General features: G+C 48.0%; 1 protein-coding gene across 12 annotated transcripts in view; it reads right to left on the bottom strand.

Moving 5' to 3' along the window:
* Positions 1 to 813: 813 nt before the first annotated feature.
* Positions 814 to 21,232, bottom strand: part of STAT3 (signal transducer and activator of transcription 3) — an 88,761-nt gene continuing 68,342 nt past the window's right edge. For 3 of the 12 annotated variants that reach the window (XM_030924127.1, XM_030924126.1, XM_010386217.2), the window contains exons 11-24: positions 21,054 to 21,113; positions 19,350 to 19,379; positions 19,157 to 19,250; positions 19,013 to 19,060; positions 15,378 to 15,461; positions 13,874 to 13,972; positions 13,622 to 13,757; positions 11,872 to 11,924; positions 11,559 to 11,653; positions 11,305 to 11,444; positions 10,264 to 10,476; positions 4,974 to 5,016; positions 4,582 to 4,644; positions 831 to 3,276 (exon numbers count right to left, since the gene is read on the bottom strand). In XM_030924127.1, the coding sequence (XP_030779987.1) occupies positions 4,620 to 4,644; positions 4,974 to 5,016; positions 10,264 to 10,476; positions 11,305 to 11,444; positions 11,559 to 11,653; positions 11,872 to 11,924; positions 13,622 to 13,757; positions 13,874 to 13,972; positions 15,378 to 15,461; positions 19,013 to 19,060; positions 19,157 to 19,250; positions 19,350 to 19,379; positions 21,054 to 21,113 (1,120 nt within the window). In that variant the 3' untranslated portion in view covers positions 831 to 3,276; positions 4,582 to 4,619. Of the gene's footprint in view, positions 3,277 to 4,581; positions 4,695 to 4,973; positions 5,017 to 10,263; positions 10,477 to 11,304; positions 11,445 to 11,558; positions 11,654 to 11,871; positions 11,925 to 13,621; positions 13,758 to 13,873; positions 13,973 to 15,377; positions 15,462 to 19,012; positions 19,061 to 19,156; positions 19,251 to 19,349; positions 19,380 to 21,053; positions 21,114 to 21,232 lie in introns of all 12 variants that reach the window. The other 9 variants (XM_010386192.2, XM_010386182.2, XM_030924129.1 and 6 more) reach the window with 5 other exon arrangements.

Here is a 21,232-nt window from a genome sequence, read left to right as displayed (position 1 = left end):
CTGGCTCGTCCCGGCTGGACCCCCGCGCCGCTGGCTGCGGCCAGTCTCTGCTGTCGCTGGGGCCCTTGGGCGCAGGAACACGCGCTCCCTGGGCGGGGCTGGGAGCCAGGTTTGTGGGCAGGTTCCTTCTGAGTTCAGAGCTCGTGAGGGAGGGGGGCGGCTCGTGGGCCCCAGGAGGGAGGCGCAGGGGGCCCAGAGCAGGGGGCAGGCGGGGGTGGGAGAAGAGGGGAGGGGAAGGACAGGTGCCACCGCCCCACCGGGCTAATCTGCTCCATCTCTGCGAGGGAAGGCGCTAGCTCGTAGCTCCCAGGCGCGTCTCCAGGGTGCTGGGGCACGTGTAGGGGTGGGGAGAAGCCCTGTGGGCGCCCGTGTAGCTGAGGTCAGAGCGCCTTTCCCTGCATTATCACCGCTGGCTGCCGCTGGGTGAACTGAAGGCAAAGTGATAAAGGAGCCAACTGTGGAAGGGGAAGCCTTGGTGCGGTGGGAGTATCTAACCCCCAACCCCGCTTAGGTGGCTTATCTGACCCCAGACAGGACGAGGCGGCTCTAGGGGTTAGGAGGGGGCCGGGGAGGGAGGCCTCCACTCTTACACCTTTCTGCCGTTGGACTATTGACCTCCTGCTCCTCCAGGCACTCCTTACCTCGTGGCTGGTGGCTGACATAAGGGGGTGGGGTGGGGGACTAGGGCAACCACCTCCTCTCAAGACCCTTTCCGGCCCCTATCCCAGGCCCCGCCTGTGTGTGAGGCCTCCTCAGAACTTAGGCAGGGGAAAAGGAAGCCTCGACCAGCCAGACAGAGCTGCCATGCTATCAGACGGTTCCTATATAACGTTTATTTCTGGAAGTTAAAGTAGATACAGCAATATACCAAAAAAAAAAAAAAAAAAAAAAAAAAGACAAAAAACCCCACAATAATATAAATTTTTACACTATGAAGTACACATTGGAATTTGAATGCAGTGGCCAGGACAGCAGCTTATAAACCACCTTATAGGGTAGGTAAGCAAACCACGGGATTCCCTCAGCTGGGCTGGGGACGGGCAGGGGGCAGTGGACAGGAAGCGGGCAGGGCCTGAGGATCCTGTTCTTTAAGGGGCCAGAACAAGGCTCAGCTCCTCGCAGAACTTTTGCTACAATCAGAGTTAAGACCAGATACACATGCTACCTAAGGCCATGAACTTGACAATATCTGCTCCAGAGAAGCCCGAACCCTTTCCCTAGGTCCCTATGATTTAAACCCAATGGTAAGCCCAAGACTTACCTTCCTAAATATTCTCTCTGTTTATCAGTTAAGCTTATTATGTACTGAAGAGTGTTGCTGGAGAAGCGAGAGCTCTGCAAGACACATCGCCTCTCTCCAGGCAGGAGGACTGGGGCGAACCCTGTTCATCTTAGAGAAGGTCCTCTCCTACTTAATTCAGAGACCAGCTAACTTGATCTAACAATCAGAATTCCACAGAAACTCTGATCAGCTGAGGCAAGGTGGTTTTGAGTCGCCAAATTCGGCCATGCCTGTGGGTCAGAGGCAGCCCACCCAGCACGTGCTAGGTGTTCCCATATGCACAGGAGAGGCAAGCTAGCTGGCCAAGGTGGGCAGACGGGGAGGCCCTCTAGCTGTTCTGCCTCACCTGTGGGGCCCCAGCAGGGAGGAGTCACCAGCCTCAGAGGGAGGCCAGCTATAACCCTCATATGAGGGCAGACTCAAGTTTATCAGTAAGCCTTTGCCCTGCATGAACTGAATGAAGACACCATTACAAGTGCCGCTGGAAATCACCAAGAAACTGGGCTAAGAACCATATTCCCTGAGCTCAACCAGACACGTCGCTGGGGCCCCATAGTCTGCATCATGTCCAACTTGTAACTTTCTCCCCCTCTTCTTCCATGAGGTCCTGAGACCAGGATTCCTCAAACAAACAGGACGAGGGACCTTCAGACATGGGAGGAGACATGCCACTAGCAGGGTCAGGGGAACTGGGGTCGGGAGGGCAGGGCAAGAAGGAAGCCCAAATCAGAAGTATCCCAGCCCTGATAAGGCACCCACAGACAACCTAGCCTCTGAAACAGCAGATCAAGTCCAGGGAGAAAGGGAGTCAAGGTTGTAAGCACCCTCTGCCCAGCCTTACCCACTAAAAGACCAATACATTACAAAGGAAAATAAAAGTCTATTTATAAAAAAAAAAGTCTAAAATGCTCAGATTCTCCTTAAACCTTCCTATTTCAACACCAAAGGCCAGGCTGCAGCTTCAGATGTCTTTTAAGGGTTTGATCTGAAGCCTGTTTCAGGGGTTATATATAAATTATCAACCTGAAGGAAGCTGAATGCTTAAAGCACCAAGGAGGCTGTTAACCGAAGTTTCTTCTTCTTTTTTTTTTTTTTTTCTGAGATGGAGTCTCACACTGTTGCCTGAGCTGGAGTGCAGTGGTGTGATTTTGGCTCACTGCAACCTCTGCCCCTTGGGTTCAAGCAATTCTCCTGCCTCAGCCTCCCGAGTAGCTGGGACTACAGGCGCTCGCCACCACGCCCGGCTAATGTTTTGTACTATTAGTAGAGACGGGGTTTCACCGTGTTAGCCAGGACAGTCTTGATCTCCTGACCTCATGATCCACCCACCTCGGCCTCTGCGCCCGGCTGCTGAAGTTTCTTAAATACAGACAGGCTATGCTGAAACAGTGTTTTTTGCCCTTTAATTGTTCTTATTTCTTAATTTAAAAAGAAACCTAGGGCTTAGATAGTCCTATCTTCTATTTGGATGTCAGCAAGGTTAAAAAGTGCAATGCCAGGAGTATGTAGCTACAGGTGGCCTGTGGCATTTGCTTACAGAAACAGGCAGAAGGATGCCACGGGCACCAGGAGGCACTTGTCTAAGAACAACAACAACAATAACAAAAAGCTGCTGAGAAAGGAGGGCAGGGGAACAAAACAACACAAGACATTTCCTTTTTCTCCCTCTAGCCACCCCCCGCCACATCCCCCGATCACGGGTCTCAGAGAACACATCCTTATTTGCATTTAGATAAAAGCAGATCACCCACATTCACTCATTTCTCTATTTTTAAAAGTGCCCAGATTGCTCAAAGATAGCAGAAGTAGGAGATTAAAAAAAATCTGGAACCACAAAGTTAGTAGTTTCAGATGATCTGGGGTTTGGCTGTGTAAGGGGTGGCGGAACACAGGTAGGCGCCTCAGTCGTCTCTTTCTGCAGCTTCCGTTCTCAGCTCCTCACATGGGGGAGGTAGCACACTCCGAGGTCAACTCCATGTCAAAGGTGAGGGACTCTGGAGGGACAGACAGGGAAAACTAGTTCAGTCGTCCATCCTTTGCAACTAGCAGGCCACGCCCCCAGCCCTTCAGAGGACAGGACCCAGGCTACCACTGCTATCCAATCTCCTGTCCCTTAGGGCCCAGGGATGGACAGAAAAGCCAGATTTACTCTCCTCCCTAGAGGACCCTGCCTCTGGAAGGGCCCTTTCTCCTTCCTCCCTTAATCGATTCCGAGATCTCCATAATAAGGCTATTCCCAGGATAGCCTTAGATCTTCTGCCCTTGATCTACTGTTTAATTCAGGAGCCCCGAGACACACATGGCCACCAAGCATTTGAGATTTGGTTTGTCCAAACTGGGCTGTGCTGTGGCTGTCAAAAGCCCACCAGATTTTAAAGACTTAGTATGAAAAAAAGAATAAAAAAAAGGTCTCAACTTTTTATTTTCTTTTAGTTTAGTTCGGTTGTTTTGAAATGGAGTCTCACTCTGTCACCCAGGCTGGAGTGCGGTGGCATGATCTCAGCTCACTGCAACCTCCACCTCCCAGGCTCAAGCGATTCTCCTACCTCAGCCTCCCGAGTAGCTGGGATTACAGGCATGCGCCACCATGCCCAACTAATTTTTGTATTTTTAGTAGATATGGGGGTTTCACCATGTTGGTCAGGCTGGTCTCGAACTCCTGACCTCAAGTCATCCACTCACCTCAGCTGCCCAAAGTGCTGGGATTACAAGCGTGAGCCACCCACCCAGCCTCAACTTTTTCTGAAATGTTAAATTATTATTATTATTATTATTTTGAGACGGAGTCTCGTTGTTACCCAGGTTGGAGCGCAGTGGCGTGATCTCAGCTCACTGTAAGCTCTGCCTCCAGGGTTCACGCCATTCTCCTGCCTCAGCCTCCCAAGTAGCTGGGATTACAGGCACCCGTGACCGCGCCTGGCTAATTTTTTGTATTTTTAGTAGAGACGGGGTTTCACTGTGGTCTCGATCTCCTGACCTCATGATCCGCCTGCCTCGGCCTCCCAAAATGCTGGGATTACAGGCGTGAGCCACCACGCCTGGCCTGAAATGTTAAATTGACAGTATGTTGGATTTACTGGGTTAAATAAAATATACTGTAAAAATTAACTTCGTCTATTTCCAGTATGGCTGCTAGATGTATACTCGCACGTGGCATTCATACCATTTCTTTTGGAAAGCAATGCTCTAGAACCTCCTACCATTCTGAGTGACCAGCTCTCGGTGTGTACATGTGAGAGCATCATACAAAGGGGACCAACTTCCCTTATAGGGACAAAGTCTGTCAACCAAATACTCACCAAACTGCCCTCCTGCTGAGGGTTCAGCACCTTCACCATTATTTCCAAACTGCATCAATGAATCTAAAGTGCGGGGGGACATCGGCAGGTCAATGGTATTGCTGCAGGTCGTTCTGTAGGAAATGGGGGGCAGCAGGAGGGGAAACGGGGGGTTGACAAGACACAATGGAAAAAAAAAAAGAACAAAACACACACACACAAGCCATCAAACTCTGGTCTCCAACAGAAAAATAAAAGCTCAAGCTTTTTAAACACACAAGGTCACTGTGAGTACTAAACATAGCCCAGGGGCTTCCGACCCTTGGCAGATTAACTCTCACCCAGTGTCCTACTCCCAGGGATAACTGAGGATATTAGAAATGAAGGCAAAATTGGGAAAGGAAGCCACTTACGGTGTCACACAGATAAACTTGGTCTTCAGGTATGGGGCGGCGCCTGGGAAGAAGAAAACCAGTTTTCTTACTGACTGGGACTTCGCATTCAGTAAGCAGAGCCGGAGGAAGCCATCTGCCTCGGCAGGACTGATTTGAAACTCACTCCATCCTCATGCCAAGATTGTCTGGAAAGCTCCATCCGCCCCTCAGCGTTGCCCGCCCTCATCTATACTATTTGATGTCCTAGGCACTAGCAGCTTTGAACCTCAGTTCTTTGCACAAAGCTGTCCTGAGCTGCAGAGGCTTTTCAGCATAACCTTTTCCCATCTGAGCCTAGACTAATGCCAACCTTGTGTCCATTCTTTCCCTAGATTATGTAAAAGTTTAACAGCCTCCATGTGGTCTAAGGATTCCATTCTAGCCTGGTCATATCTCTTAGATAACTTCTCTGCATGCAGGAACCAAGCCTGCGTAGTCTTTGCATGGTGTACCAACATCACCGAGTCTTTAAAGAACATGGAGACTGCTAATGCTTGTGGTTCCAAAGCCAAAGGTTTTATCTCCTATTCCCACCAGCACTAATCTGGCCTCTACCGCATTTTTGGATGAGGGCATAAGTAACTTCCTAGTTGGATGAATACATCAATCAGGAAGCACCAAAGAGAATATGACTTTGTGCGGCAGTACAATTGCTTCAACTAGAAGACGGGAGACCTGGGTCCAGGTACATCTTCAATAGCTAAGAGACCTGGAGCAAGGCATGGTCCCTCTCTTTTGTTGTTGTTGTTTTTTTGTTTTGAGACAGAGTCTCACTCTGTTGCCCAGGCTCAAGTGCAGTGGCACAATCTCGGCTCACCGCAACCTCCTGCTCCCGGGTCAAAGCCATTCTCCTGCTTTAGGCTCCCAAGCAGCTGGGACTACAGGCGGCACACCATGTCCGGCTAATTTTTGTCTTTTTTTGAGACGGAGTCTTGCTCTGTCACCCAGGCTGGAGTGCAGTAGCACCATCTCGGCTCTCTACAACCTCTGCCTCCAGGGTTCAAGTGATTCTCCTTCATCAGCCTTCTGAGTAGCTGGGATTACAGGCATCCGCCACCATGCCTGGCTAATCGTTTTCTTTGTAATTTTGGTAGAGACAAGGTTTCACTATGTTGACCAGGCTGGTCTTGAACTCCTGACCTCAGGTGATCCGTCCGCCTCACCCTCCCAAACTGCTGGGATTACAGGCATGAGCCACCACACCCAGCTTAATTATTGTATTTTTAGTAGAGACGAGGTTTCTCCATGTTAGCCATGCTGGTCTCAAACTCCTGACCTCAAGTGATCCGCCCACCTCAGCCTACCAAAGTGCTGGGATTACAGGTATGAGCTATCATGCCCAGCCTTGGCCACAACGCCCAGCCCATGTTCTCTTTTATGTATAAAGTAAGAGGGAGGGGGAAGAAAAGGTTCCAATTTTCTATGAGCTTTGTCATTTATAATTCTTGTTCTACAGTTAGAAATGCAATGACGGGAATAAAATGAATTTTAGATGCTGAATGCTTACACCAAGAGGTCAAGGAACCTTGGGGATACTGACATGAAATCTGGGGAATTCAGGTGAACAAACCAATGAGAAGGCATGGGGCAGGGTGGGGTGGGCTGAGAACAGCATAGTCATAACATGAGGCTTAGAGATAACCTGAGGGATCAGAAAGCATGATGACCATGTGAAAGAGGGCACTGCAGAGTGGCTCCTGGGCCGCCATCTGAGTTTACTTTGGGCCAAGAAACTGATCAATTCAGTGCAGAATTCAAAGGAGCTACTGAGGCTGGGCTCCAGTGTCTTATAAATGCAACCGTTTTGGCTCAGCCCTTAGGGAGCTGACACCCTAGACAGAAAAGGATTTAATTCTCCAGCAATCAAGATAGCTGAGGCCGGGCACAGTGGCTAACGCCTGTAATCCCTGCACTTTGGGAGGCTGAGGCAGGTGGATCACCTGAGGCCAGGAGTTCAAGATCAACCTTGCCAACATGGCGAAACCCTGTCTTCAATGAAAATACAAAAATTAGTTGGGCATGGTGGCATGCCTGTAATCCCAGCTACTCGGGAGGCTGAGGCAGGAGAATCACTGGAACCTGGGAGGCAGAGGCTGCAGTAAGGTGAGATCGCACCACTGCACTCCAGCCTGGGAGACTGAGTGAGACTGTTGGCTGCAGTAAGGTGAGATCGCACCACTGCACTCCAGCCTAGGAGACAGAGTGAGACTTAAAAACAAAAACAAGGCTGGGCACCGTGGCTCACGCCTATAATCCCAGCACTTTGGGAGGCCCAGGTGGGAAGATCACTTGAGGTCAGGAGTTCAAGACTAGCCTGGCCAACGGGTGAAGCCCTGTCTCTACTAAAAATCCAAAAATCAGCCGGGCATGGTGGCACATGTCTGTAATCCCAGCTACTCAGGAGGCTGAGGCATGAGAATCTCTTGAACCCGAGAGGCAGAGGTTGTGATGAATCCAGATCACGCCACTGCACTCCAGCCTGGGCGATAGAGCGAGACTCAGTCTCAGAAAAAAAAAAAAAAAAAAAAAAAAGCTGAGAAAAATGGCTTCATGTGTGGCTGTGTACAAGGTTGTAAACATACTTTATCTAATTTGTAAGTGGCTCCGAACCTCTCCCTCAAGCCACAAGGAAATGCTGTGTGGGCTTCCAGTAGAGAAGGAAGAGAGAAGAGTCTTGGGACGATAATCTAACCCTGAGACTCTCATACCACAATACTCTTATGATGGAAATAGAGAGGAAATGGTCACATGCTCATCTTCCTGAAGGCACCCATTTTATAATAACACTGGGACACCCCCACACCCGTCACTACACTTACACGGAGTCCCTCAGGGCACACTCCTCTCAGCAAGGCAGGCAAATTACTCAAGTAATTAGTTCCTTTCTCCTGATGAGTGCCTTGGCCCCTGAGGAAAGGCTGACATTGCTGGGCAGGAAAGGACGTGGCCTCCCAGCCCACAGGAAGGGCAATGGTAATGGAGGATGCAGCCTGAGCCTGGGAGGTAGGGACTGTGAAAGCAAAATGAGTCAAAAGGACCAGCCGTGGGACCCCAATGTCCTCTGCAGAAGGAACAAAGAGCCGTGTGGCAGGGGCTGATAAACAGATCTCCCAACTGAAGCACACGTGGAAAGAGAGATAGGCGGCAGACAGGAAGTGAGTAACTCCTACAGCGGGAACAAGACTCAGGACCCCAGCAAAGGAGAAAGGCAACGGTCAATAGCTGGAACTCCCTCTTCCAAGCCCCATTCTGTCCCATCTCAAGAAAGCCCTTGGAAGGAATCCTAGGAAAAAGTGGGAGGGAAGTTTGCAGGTTTCTGTGTGTATGCCATTTGGACAAAAATAGTTTTTTCAACAGCAACTGGGGCAAGGCACCAACCCTAAAGGATCACATTAAAGAGCCCATCATTAGGCCAGGCACAGTGGCTCATGCCTGTAATCCCAGCACTTTGGGAGGCTGAAGCGGGCAGATCACCTGAGGTCAGGAGTTCGAGGCCAGCCTGGCCAACATGGCGAAACTCCTTCTCTACTAAAAATACAAAAATTAGCTGGGCGCGGTGGGGGCGCCTGTAATACCAGCTACTAGGGAGGCTGAGGCAGGAGAAGTTAGCAGAGATCATGCCACTGCACTCTAGCCTGGGCGACAGAGTGAAACTCTGTCTCAGAAAAAAAGAGTCCATCTTTGGCTTTATGATTATAGAAAGTTAAATAAAACAAAGAATGGCGAATCAGAGACTCCCCATCAGGAATCAGAGACTCCCCATCAGGAATCAGAGACTCCCCATCAGGACCTGCACAGAGAACCCAGAGAGTCAAAACAGCGAGTGCTGAATGGGAACAGACAGGGCCGCCCCCGACACTGAGGGCAGCTCCAGAGATTACGGGTTTTTTTCCTTCTCTGTGTGTGTGTGTGTGTGTATGTGTGTGTGTGTGTGTGTTTAGTGGGGTCTTGCTGTGTTGCCAGGCTGGTCTTGAGCTCCTGGCCTCAAGTGATCCTCCTGCTTCAGCCTCCCAAAGTGCTAGGACTGCACATGTGAACCCCCATGCCCAGCTGAGATTACAGGTTTAATGTAAAATAGTGTTTTTAATTTCTGGGTTTTTTTGTTTTGTTTTGTTTTGTTTTGTTTTGGTGAGACAAGGTCTTGCTGTGTCACCCAGGCTGGAGTACAGTGGTGTAATCACGGCTCACTGCAGCCTCAACCTCCTAGGCTCAAGCAATCCTCCCACCTCAATCAGCCTCCCGAGTAGCTAGGACTACAGGCACAAACCACCACACCTGGCTAATTAAAAAAAATTTTTTTTGTATAAATAGGGTCTCACTATGTTGTCTAGGCTGGTCTCAAACTCCTAGGCTCAAGTGATCCTCCCACCTGGGCCTCCCAAAGTGCTAGGACTACAGACATGAGTCACTGCGCCCAGCTAAAATAATTTATATGTAACATATAAATACATATCCTCTTACACATTAAAAAATACCTTATTTTCAATAGTTGCACATTCTAAATACCAATCCCTTGCCCCTCCACCCAGTCACTGTCTTCCCCTTCAAACATGATGCTCCCAGCTCTTCTCTGGTGTAAACCATACTCCCATCCGGCTAATAATAATTTCCTCCAGAAACCCTTTCTTCAGACCACCTGGCACACTGACATGGTTCAGTGACAGGCAAAAAGCCATATGCTGGGCTGAAATCTGGGCCTCAAACCTTTTAGCATCTACTAAGAAGCACTGTACCAGCTGGGCATCCTGTTAACTGCCCTTTCTCTTCTCGTGTTTTTGGCAGGTTTTGGGGACATATGTGTATTAATACCCTCTTTATTTGTATTTTTTGACACAGTGTCTCACTCTATCAGCCAGGCTGGAGTGCAGTGGCACGATCACCGCTCACTACAGCCTTGAACTCCTCAGCTCAAGTGATCTTCCCACCTCAGCCTCCCAAGTAGCTATGACTACAGATGCGCACCACCACACTGGGTAATTTTTTTGTATTTTTTCTAGAGACGAGGTTTCACCATGTTGTCCAAGCTGTATCCCCTCTTTAGAGTCATGCACTCTCTGTGGAGGAGGAACTGCACTAGTCTAACTGATTCTGATTCTCCTCTCAAATCCCATCAGTCACCCCAACAAAAGCACCCACTACAGTTCTTTCCCATAAGGAGAAATAATGATCCCCCAGGTTATTCAGGCATTTGCCTATCTATCCTCCAAGGATCCCCAAATTTCTAACTTTTCCCAAAAATTAAATGCCAGGAACACAGAAAATCAACAACTACCTGGGTCAGCTTCAGGATGCTCCTGGCTCTCTGGCCGACAATACTTTCCAAATGCCTCCTCCTTGGGAATGTCAGGGTAGAGATAGACCAGCGGAGACACCAGAATATTGGTAGCATCCATGATCTTATAGCCCATGATGATTTCAGCAAATGACATGTTGTTCAACTGCTGCTTGGTGTATGGTTCCACGGACTGGATCTGGGTCTTACCTGTCACGGGACATGGGAAGGAAAGATCATGGAACCTACAGCTAGGTCATCTCAGAGAAAACTGCCCATTTTTTCTTTCCTCGAAGGGGAAAAAACTTAAGCCACCCTAGTGTTGAGACCCTGAACACCCTGTTCAGTGGCCTGGCACAGTGGAAATGTTCAGGCTGGCTTCTAATTTACAAGAGGCTACCAGTTGGGTCATAGAAAATAAACTTGAATGTAACTACTTGTGTAAGATATATTAACAGGGTTAAGTAGAAAAAGGGATGAAGAATACAACTTATATTGCAAATTTCTTTTTTTTTTTTTTTTTTTTTTGAGACGGAGTCTTGCTCTGTCACCCGGGCTGGAGTGCAGTGGCCAGATCTCAGCTCACTGCAAGCTCCGGCTCCCGGGTTTACGCCATTCTCCTGCCTCAGCCTCCCGAGTAGCTGGGACTACAGGCACCCGCCACCTCGCCCGGCTAGTTTTTTTGTATTTTTAGTAGAGACGGGGTTTCACCGTGTTAGCCAGGATGGTCTTGATCTCCTGACCTCGTGATCCGCCCGTCTCGGCCTCCCAAAGTGCTGGGATTACAGGCTTGAGCCACCGCGCCCGGCCATATTGCAAATTTCTTAACAAACAGTCACTGGAGCAAGCAAAACAAAGACAAATCAATCCTTCAGCTAGAAGGATTTAGAAGTCACCCAAATGTGTTTTGCGAGTCTGAGTGAGGCAGGGAGTCGGGGCCATCTCCAACCACCAGGGGGCAATAGGTGCTTGGAACTAGCCGCGGGGATGAGGCCTCAGCAGCTGCCAGCAGGTGGGGTGGGTGGGAGCCTCCCTTACCGCTGATGTCCTTCTCCACCCAAGTGAAAGTGACGCCGCCTTCTTTGCTGCTTTCACTGAATCTTAGCAGAAAGGTGCCTGGAGGCTTGGTGCTCAAGATGGCCCGCTCCCGTTCCTTACTGATAAAGCCCATGATGTACCTGGAGCCAAGCAGGAGGAACAGTGTTGTTATTGCTAACAGGGCATCCATCCCCTGCCACTGGCTTGCTGAGAGCAGGGAGCTTGGTTACATCTGTGCACACCGTCCAACCTACCCTTCGTTCCAAAGGGCCAGGATGTACTTTTTCACAAGGTCAATGATATTGTCCAGCCAGACCCAGAAGGAGAAGCCCTTGCCAGCCATGTTTTCCTGCAGAAAAGAGTAATGAGAAAGCCAAGTCTGTTGCCATCCCAGCCTTTCCCTTCCTAGGGGCACCGTGTACCACCCAACTCCTCAGGCCCATCTACCCTCAGGCAGGTCCTACTGGCTACTGGACCAAGAGTTCAGGGCCTTCAAGTCAGAGCCCTCCATGACAGCTGTGCAGGTAGGCATTCCCATTCCCACGAGAATTTTACAAGATTGCTTACTTTGCAAAATTTAGCCCATGTGATCTGACACCCTGAATAATTCACGCCAGGTCCTGAAGGAAAAGAAAAAGAATCAAGTAGTACATTTTCCGCTTGGGGTCAAGAGGTTATTTCTTAAAGCAGAACACACACACATTGGTCCCACAATGGGCCACAAAATCATTGGCTTTCACATCTTTGAACGTGGCCACTGTTGTGTGTGTGCGCACATGAGGACAAATACTACCCCATCATTTGACCCACTTTTGTTGTTGGGTAGCCCAGCACGGATAGGGGGTGATGTAACAAGTCCGTCTGCTCTTCCCAGCCTTGGGTGGTGGGCTGGGGACCAGCAGCAGCACTAACAAGCTGACATCAGGTGTCAGACAGGTGTATTTGGTGGCAACAGCTTTATTAGGACAAAGCTACTTCTAGCCCAGGTAGCACATAAAATATTCCACTAATTCTTTTTTTTTTTTTTTTTTTTTGAGACAGAATCTTGCTCTGTCGCCCAGCCTGGAGTGCAGTGGTGCAATCTTGGCTCACTGCAAGCTCCGCCTCTTGGGTTCATGCCATTCTCCTGCCTCAGCCTCCTGAGTAGCTGGGACCACAGGCGCTCGCCACCATGCCCGGCTAATTTTTTGTATTTTTAGTAGAGACGGGGTTTCACCGTGTTAGCCAGGATGGTGTCGATCTCCTGACCTCGTGATCCACCCGCCTCGGCCTCCCAAAGTGCTGGGATTACAGGCGTGAGCCACCACACCCGGCCTCCACTAATTCTTTTTAAAAAAACCGAGCCTAGGCCGGGCATGGTGGCTCACACCTGTAATCCCAGCAATTTGGGAGGCTGAGGTGGGCGGATCACGAGGTGAACAGATGGAGATCATCCTGGCCAACATGGTAAAACCCCCCATCTCTACTAAAAATACAAAAATCAGCTTGGTGTGGTGGTGGGCGCCTATAGTCTCAGCTACTTGGGAGGCTGAGGCAGGAGAATTGTTTGAACCCAGGGGAGGCAGAGGTTGCAGTGGGCCGAGATCGCACAACTGCACTCCAGCCTGGACAACAGAGTGAGACTTGTCTCTCAAAAAAAAAAAACAAAAAACAAAAAACTAGCCTGGCCAGGCACAGTGGCTCAAGCCTGTAATCCCAGCACTTTGGGAGGCCGAGACGGGCGGATCACGAGGTCAGGAGATCGAGACCATCCTGGCTAACACGGTGAAACCCCGTCTCTACTAAAAACTACAAAAAACTAGCCGGGCGACGAGGCGGCGCCTGTAGTCCCAGCTACCGGGGAGGCTGAGGCAGGAGAATGGCGTGAACCCGGGAGGCGGAGCTTGCAGTGAGCTGAGATCCGGCCACAGCACTCCAGCCTGGGTGACAGAGCGAGACTCCCTCTCAAAAAAAAAAAAAAAAACTAGCCTGTAGTTTATTAAAGAAATGGACAGGGAATGTCAAGCCTTTAGCGCCACCTTCCAACACACCTTAAAAGATCTTCTAAGGTTAGTTGGAGAGGGTGAATGAGACAGCAACCAGGAGAAAAGAAATCCACCTCCCACCTCAAAAATGATCACCTCAACTGAAAATTGAAAACTGTCTCTGCACCCCAACTCCCCAACTTGACGGAGCCCCTGTTTCCTGGCACCAGCACAGCACCTTGCTCAGGAAACAAACACGGCCTAATGCTCAGTAGACATGGCCCAAATGAACAGCCCTATGAGCTGGATCCCTTTTCTGGGCAGGCGGGAGGGAGAAGGGGTGAAATGCAGACCCAAGAGTTTCTCTGCCAGTGTAGTCAGCTGCTCGATGCTCAGTCCTCGCTTGGTGGTGGAGGAGAACTGCCAGCTCAGGACCTCGGCCACTTGATCCCAGGTTCCGATTGGGGGCTTGGTAAAAAAGTTTACGTTCTATTGGAAAGAACACATTTGCTTGTTTAGATGAGGGATGGTGCTCATTGTCTGTACTAGGTACCCATACGTCGCAAGAGATCCCGGGGTACCAACTAAAAGCAGGGGGTACTAACCTTGGGATTGTTGGTCAGCATGTTGTACCACAGGATGGACGCCCAGGCATTTGGCATCTGACAGATGTTGGAGATCACCACAACTGGCAAGGAGTGGGTCTGCGGAGGAAGTGGGGACTGAGCTGGGGAGGCAGAGGGGCTCTCACAGACTCGGAAATCTCTTCGCCCGTATCTCACGGGGCTCAGAATGAAAGGACATGCCATAAACCACACCTGCTGCCAACTCTAGGCGAGGAGTGTGAGTGAGTCAGCTCAGGCAGCACTCAGAGTGGAAAGAATGCCCAGCGTGGCCACACAACTCAGGCTGCTGTTGGAACATACCGGTCCCTTGTAAAACCTGACTTGCTCAAAGCTTGACTCACAGTCCACAGATTCCCCCATTTTTAAGACCTTGGAGGTGGGCCAGGCGCGGTGGCTCAAGCCTGTAATCCCAGCACTTTGGGAGGCCGAGGCGGGCGGATCACGAGGTCAGGAGATCGAGACCATCCTGGCTAACACGGTGAAACCCCGTCTCTACTAAAAAAATACAAAAAAACTAGCCGGGCGAGGTGGCGGGCGCCTGTAGTCCCAGCTACTCGGGAGGCTGAGGCAGGAGAATGGCGTAAACCCGGGAGGCAGAGTTTACAGTGAGCTGAGATCTGGCCACTGCACTCCAGCCTGGGTGACAGAGCGAGACTCCTTCTCAAAAAAAAAAAAAAAAAAAAAAAAAAAGACCTTGGAGGCATTCTCCAAAGATTGAAGCTGTATCTTCACATAAAACAGGGAGGTCTCAGGAATCAAAGACCAGGATTCCCGCTTTTCTGGGTCTATCTTAACTTAAAAATCAAGAAAGTTGGGAAAAGAGAACGTCATCGCCACAATTTTCTGTACACTAAACACAATGGCTGCTAAGACTCTTATGCCCAAACTTTATACAATCAGCTCCAATCAATTTCTTTCTTTTTTTTTTTTTTTTTTCTATTTTTTGAGACGGAGTCTCACTCTGTCGCCCAGGCTGAAGTGCAATGGCACAATCTCGGCTCACTGCAACCTCAGCCTCCCAGGTTCAAGTGATTCTCCTGCCCCAGCCTCCCGAGTAGCTGAGATTATAGGCACATGCCACCACGCCCAGCTAATTTTTGTATTTTTAGTACAGATGGGGTTTTGTCATGTTGGCCAGGATGGTCTCGAACTCCTGACCTTGTGATCTGCCTGCCTTGGCCTCCCAAAGTGCTGGGATTACAGGGGTGAGCCACCACACCCAGCCAATCAATTTCTAAATAGAGATTTTCATATCAAGTTTGCTGAAAGCTGAGTATACACACATCTTCTAAGCACTCAAGCAAGACTTGATTCTCAGATGGGATGCCAAGGATTTTTTTTTTTTGAGAAAAGTAAGCAAAAATAAACGCAGTGTTAAGCAAACAGTAATCATTCCACCTTCTCTTGTAAAAATACCAGTGGAAGATTTTGTCCTGAGTCACCTCTACATGTAGCCTCTCACCAATTCTGCTGCAGAACTCACCTCTAGGTCAATCTTGAGGCCTTGGTGATACACCTCTGTCTCAAAGGTGATCAGGTGCAGCTCCTCAGTCACAATCAGGGAAGCCTGCAGTAAGAAGAAGGACACTCTTAGGCCAGGTGTGGTGGCTCATGCCTGTAATCCCAGCACTTTGGGAGGCCAAGGCAGGAGGATTGCTTGAGCCCAGGAGTTCGAGACCAGCCTATGCAGCACAGCAAAACTCCATCTCTGCAAAAAATACAAAAATTAGCTGGGTGTGGTGGTGCACACCTATAGCCTCAGCTACTCGAGAGGCTGAGGTGGGAGGATGGCTTGAGCCTAGGAAATGGAAGCTGCAGTGAGCTGTTGATTGTACCACTGCACTCTAACTGAGGCAACAGAGTTAACTGGGGCAACAGAGTGAGACCCTGTCTTAAAATACATATATAAAAATAAAAGGCTGGGCACGGTGGCTCACGCCTATAATCCCAGCACTTTAGGAGGCCGAGGCAGGCAGATCAAATGGTCAGGAGTTTGAGACCATCCTGGCCAATAATTTGGTGATTAGCTGGGCGTGGTGGCGGGCACCTGTAGTCCCAGCTACTCAGGAGGCTGAGGCAGGAGAATCGCTTGAACCCAGGAGGCAGAGGTTGCAGTGAGCCGAGATCGCGCCACTGAACTCCAGCCTGGGTGACAGAGCGAGACTCTGTCTAAATAAATAGAGAGAGAGAGAGAGAGAGAGAGAGAGAGAGAGAGAGAGAGAGAGAGAGAGAGAAGGATGCTTTTCCTCAGAGAGAATGGCATTCAGTACTAACAGTCACAGCCAAGGAAAGGGACATGCCAAGCCTCACCACACCAAGAAGTGTTAGGTCACCATGTGGTCACAAAGTGCCAGGGACACAACTTGCTTGGCACTTAATCTCTTCAACACCAAGAAACTCCAATGCTATGATCCTCAACCTAATCCTTTACTCAGTTTGTATTACAATATTACATAGATCCCATCGGTTATTTGTAAAATACGTAAGGCACAAAGAATAACAAAACAATGTGAACCCACCATTCAATTTAAGGAAAAGTCCATCACTAGTGAAATTCTCTGGGTGCCCTTCCCCAACCCCATCCCCCTCCCTCCTCCCTCAGAAATAACTGCTATTTGTCTTTTGGGTTTACCATTTCCTAGCTTTTTTTTCTTCTTTTTACAGGTTTACCGTATTTGTTTATCTAAGCAATGTAGGTATTGTTTAGTTTGGGACGTTTGTGAACCTTACACATATGGACTCCAATGAATTCTTTTGTGATTCACTTTTCACTTGATGTAAAATGAAGCCACATGGTTATGTGTATCTGCAATGTATTCCTTTTCAGAGTTGCATAGTATTCCATTGTGTCTACACCACAAATTACGTATCATTCTAATGTTGATGGGTATTTATTTGGGTTGCATTTAGAGCTTAGAATCAGGCTGATGTCCACTTTATACATATCTCCTGGGACATATATGCAAATATTTCTCTGCTATTAAATCCTGGGAATGGCACTGTTGGTTTACAGGGTATGTTCATTTTTATACTGCCAAATTGTTTTCCAAACTGACTATAACAATGTCTCACATCAGTATAGCAAACTTATTTTAAATAAGAGTTGCCAATGAATTCTCAGAAATTGAATTCTAGGCGGGGCACAGTGGTTCATGCCTGTAATCCCAGCACTTTCAGAGGCCAAGATGGGTGGATCACGAGGTCAGGAGTTCAAGACCAGCCTGGCCAATATAGTGAAACCCTGTCTCTACTAAAAATGCAAAAATTAGCCAGGCATGGTGGCGCATGCCTGTAGTCCCAGCTATTCGGGAGGCTAAGGCAGGAGAACTGCTTGAACCCAGGAGGCGGAGGTTGCAGTGAGCTGAGATCACACCACTGCATTCCAGCCTAGGCGATAGACTGAGACTTTGACTCAAAAAAAAAAAGAAAAAAGAAATTGAATTCTAATTCATTTTTAATACTCTTTTTCTAATTATAAAAGTAATATATTCAGTTTAAAATGCAAATATCACAGAGACAGTCTAGAATAGCCATGGACACCAACAGGTAGCACTAATACACAGCACTGCTGGGTGTATATTCCTCCAGAATTTCTTAATACACACATGAATACACGTAAGAGTTTAGTGTATTTTTAAAACACATATGCTAATATACTATTCAAATCATTTTACATTTTGCTTTTTCTAAACATGTCATGTCATTTTCCCATATCATTGCATATAGGCTACTTCACTCTACTGTCAAGTAAAATTCCACATTTTTTAAAAGGACTGCTATCTTATTTTATTTTATTTTAGAGACAGAGTTTCACTCTGTTGCCCAGGCTAGAGCACAGTGGCAAAATCTTGGCTCACTGCAACCTCCACCTCCCGGGTTCAAGTCATTCTCGTGCCTCAGTCTCCCTAGTAGCTGGGACTACAGGTGCGCACCACCGCACCCAGCTAATTTTTGTATCTTTAGTTGAGCCAGGGTTTAATCATGTTGGCCAGGCTGGTCTCGAACTCCTGACCTCAAGTGACCAGCCTGCCTTGGCCTCCCAAAGTGCTGGGATTACAGGTGTGAGCCAGCATGCCCAGTTAGAACTGCTACATTTTAAAGAGGAAGAATTGTTCAGGGGACAAATGTGAGAAAAAGAACAGGACATCACAACTTTTAAAAATAATTAAAAACTAGCTTTCAGTCACATTTACCTTTTTTTGTTTGTTTTTTAAAAGTTTACTCTTGACAATAAGAATCCAATAATCTGGGCCGGGCGCGGTGGCTCAAGCCTGTAATCCCAGCACTTTGGGAGGCCGAGGCGGGTGGATCACGAGGTCAGGAGATCGAGACCCTCCTGGCTAACACGGTGAAACCCCGTCTCTACTAAAAATACAAAAAACTAGCCGGGCGAGGTGGCGGGCGCCTGTAGTCCCAGCTACTCGGAGGCTGAGGCGGGAGAATGGCGGGAACCCGGGAGGCGAAGCTTGCAGTGAGCCGAGATCAAGCCACTGCACTCCAGCCTGGGCGACAGAGCGAGACTCCTCCTCAAAAAAAAAAAAAAAAAAAAAAAAAAAAAAAAGAATCCAATAATCTGAATCAATGAAAAGCAGAAAATAAGGGGGATAAAAAACGAGATGGGTTTTTGTTTGTTTGTTTTATTTTATTTACTCTTTTCCTAAGCAAGCTAACACAAGGTGGTCATTTATTTTAAAGTTTAACTCAGATCTGTTGCTTTTACACCCTCTATCCCACCTCAGTGGGAGAGAAAAACAGGGCACTAAAAATGGAGCCAAGCAGGGTCAGCCGCAGGAGCTGGATGGGGAATTTGGAAAGCCCCAGGCAAGGTGGAAAGCTACTTTATAACACATGGGTGTGGAGAACAACTCAGCTAGGGACTTTCCACTTCTCCTTAAGGAGGAGCTAACTCCCAGACATTCATGGAAATGTTCCAAGCCAGAGAGCTTCATGGCACATGGAACTTCTGTTCATGTCACTTTGGCCTGCACTGACTTTCTGGAATAACTACAGCTGAAAGAACAGGTTGATGTTTCTAATTCTGGGGATTAAGAAGGATCTTCACCCCTTTCTCCCTCAAGGAAAACACCCCAGTTGTCTTTCATCCCCAATAAAACTTACATCACAATTGGCTCGGCCCCCATTCCCACATCTCTGCTCCCTCAGGGTCTGTAAGAAAAGAAAAAGCCAGGTGTCCTGTGAGGCTCTCCCCAGCCCACTCCCTCAGCCAGAGGCCCTTTGTGAAGGCGAGCTCCTCCCACATACCAAGTGTTTGAATTCTGCAGAGAGGCTGCCGTTGTTGGACTCTTCCATGTTCATCACTTTTGTGTTTGTGCCCAGAATGTTAAATTTCCGGGATCTGAATCACAGGAGAACAATCAACTATGTAGGCGACCGAGTAGCCAGAGGATGAAGTTCGGTTAAATGGAACAAAAGGAAGCCTCTAGGCTGAACTTACCCTCTGAGAGCTGCAACATCCCCAGAGTCTCTGTAAGAACACAAACCGTTGTTAATAAAACAGGCTCCGTTTTTCTTCAAAAAGCCTACTTTGACTTTTATTTACTCTCATGAAAAAACCACTGTGCTCCTGGGCATTTCTTTAAACTATTCATTTACAGTTGATCAGCGCAACGTAACACCTTTGTGTAGTAGGCACAGTTGGTTGCCTCCCCATAGGAAGGGGGGAACCTATGTTTCATATTGCATATGTACTTATTAAACCTATCACCTTCATCAACTCCCTGATTTCATTATTTTCCAGTGCATTCTCATGAAATTTCCAAATAATTATATCAACTAAAAATAAGTATGCATTTTCTCTTTTCTTTTTTTTTTTTTTTTGAGACAGAGTTTTGCTCTTGTTGCCCAGGCTGGAGTGCATGGCGTGATCTCGGCTCACCACAACCTCCACCTCCTGAGTTCAAGCAATTCTCCTGCCTCAGCCTCCCGAGTAGCTGGGATTACAGGCATGCGCCACCACACCCGGCTAATTTTGTATTTTTAGTAGAGATGAGGTTTCTCCATGTTGGTCAGGTTGGTCTCGAACTCTCGACCTCAGGTGATCCGCCCGCCTCAGCCTCCCAAAGTGCTGGGATTACAGGCGTGAGCCACCGTGCCCCGCCACATTTTCTCTTTCTAATGTCTTCAAAGGGTATGTGTATTTTACATCCTGAAAGGTATTACGAAATTTTGAATATTCCAATATATGGTAAAGTGTGGAACGATTAAAAAAAAAGAGATCGGCCGGGCGCGGTGGCTCAAGCCTGTAATCCCAGCACTTTGGGAGGCCGAGACGGGCGGATCACCAGGTCATGAGATCGAGACCATCTTGGCTAACACGGTGAAACCCCGTCTCTACTAAAAAAATACAAAAATCTAGCCAGGCGAGGTGGCGGGCGCCTGTAATCCCAGCTACTCCGGAGGCTGAGGCAGGAGAATGGCGGGAACCCGGGAGGCGGAGCTTGCAGTGAGCTGAGATCCGGCCACTGCACTCCAGCCCCGGCGACAGAGCGAGACTCCGTCTCAAAAAAAGGAGAGCTATTCTTTCCACATGCTATGTATGGAAAGAATATATAACAACGTTTCAGTCAACAACAAACTGTATATATGAAGGTGGTCCCATAAGATTATAATGGAGGTGAAAAATTCCTTCTTCATTGAGATGTGTTACAATTGCCTACGGTATTCAGCACAGTAACATACTGTACAGGTTTGCAGCCTATGACCAGCAGGCTCTGCTACATTGCATAGGTGGGCAGTAGGTTCTGCCACCCAGGTTTGTGTAAGGACTATATACTCCACAATGGTTGCACAACAAAATTGCCTAACGATACATTTTGCAGAATGTATCCCAGTCATTAATTAACACATAATCTCAGTCTCATATATAACATGCATGAATGACATGTACAAGTAAAAAACTAAACAAAGAAAAAGAGGGACTGGTAGTCACAATAGCAACCATAAATCAAATCTGTACCCCCAGCTTTGTGGCTTTGTTCAGGCACACAAATGACAATGCACCCCAAGCCTTTTGAAAACTTTTGTCCACAAAATGAAGATCTCTGAATAAAGACAGAGTCTCTAGTTCAAATGATGTCTGTCAAAGTACTCATTTTTCCATTCCTCATTTGAAAAAAAGAGCTAAGATAGAAGTACTTACTTGTCAATGCACACTTTAATTTTAAGCTGATAATTTAACTCAGGGAATTTGACCAGTAACCTATTTAAAAAGAAAAAAATCCAATGAAAAAAAAAGTCAGTAGACTCTTCCATAACTTTTCTGGAAGAAATGTAAAATTCCTAATTCTTCATTTCTAATAGGTAAATAGGCGAAGCTGT

This window comes from Rhinopithecus roxellana, chromosome 19 (assembly GCF_007565055.1).
Source record: "Rhinopithecus roxellana isolate Shanxi Qingling chromosome 19, ASM756505v1, whole genome shotgun sequence".
Taxonomy (NCBI): domain Eukaryota; kingdom Metazoa; phylum Chordata; class Mammalia; order Primates; family Cercopithecidae; genus Rhinopithecus; species Rhinopithecus roxellana.
The sequence above is the reverse complement of the archived record's forward strand: the minus strand, read 5'-3'. Positions and strand labels throughout refer to the sequence as shown.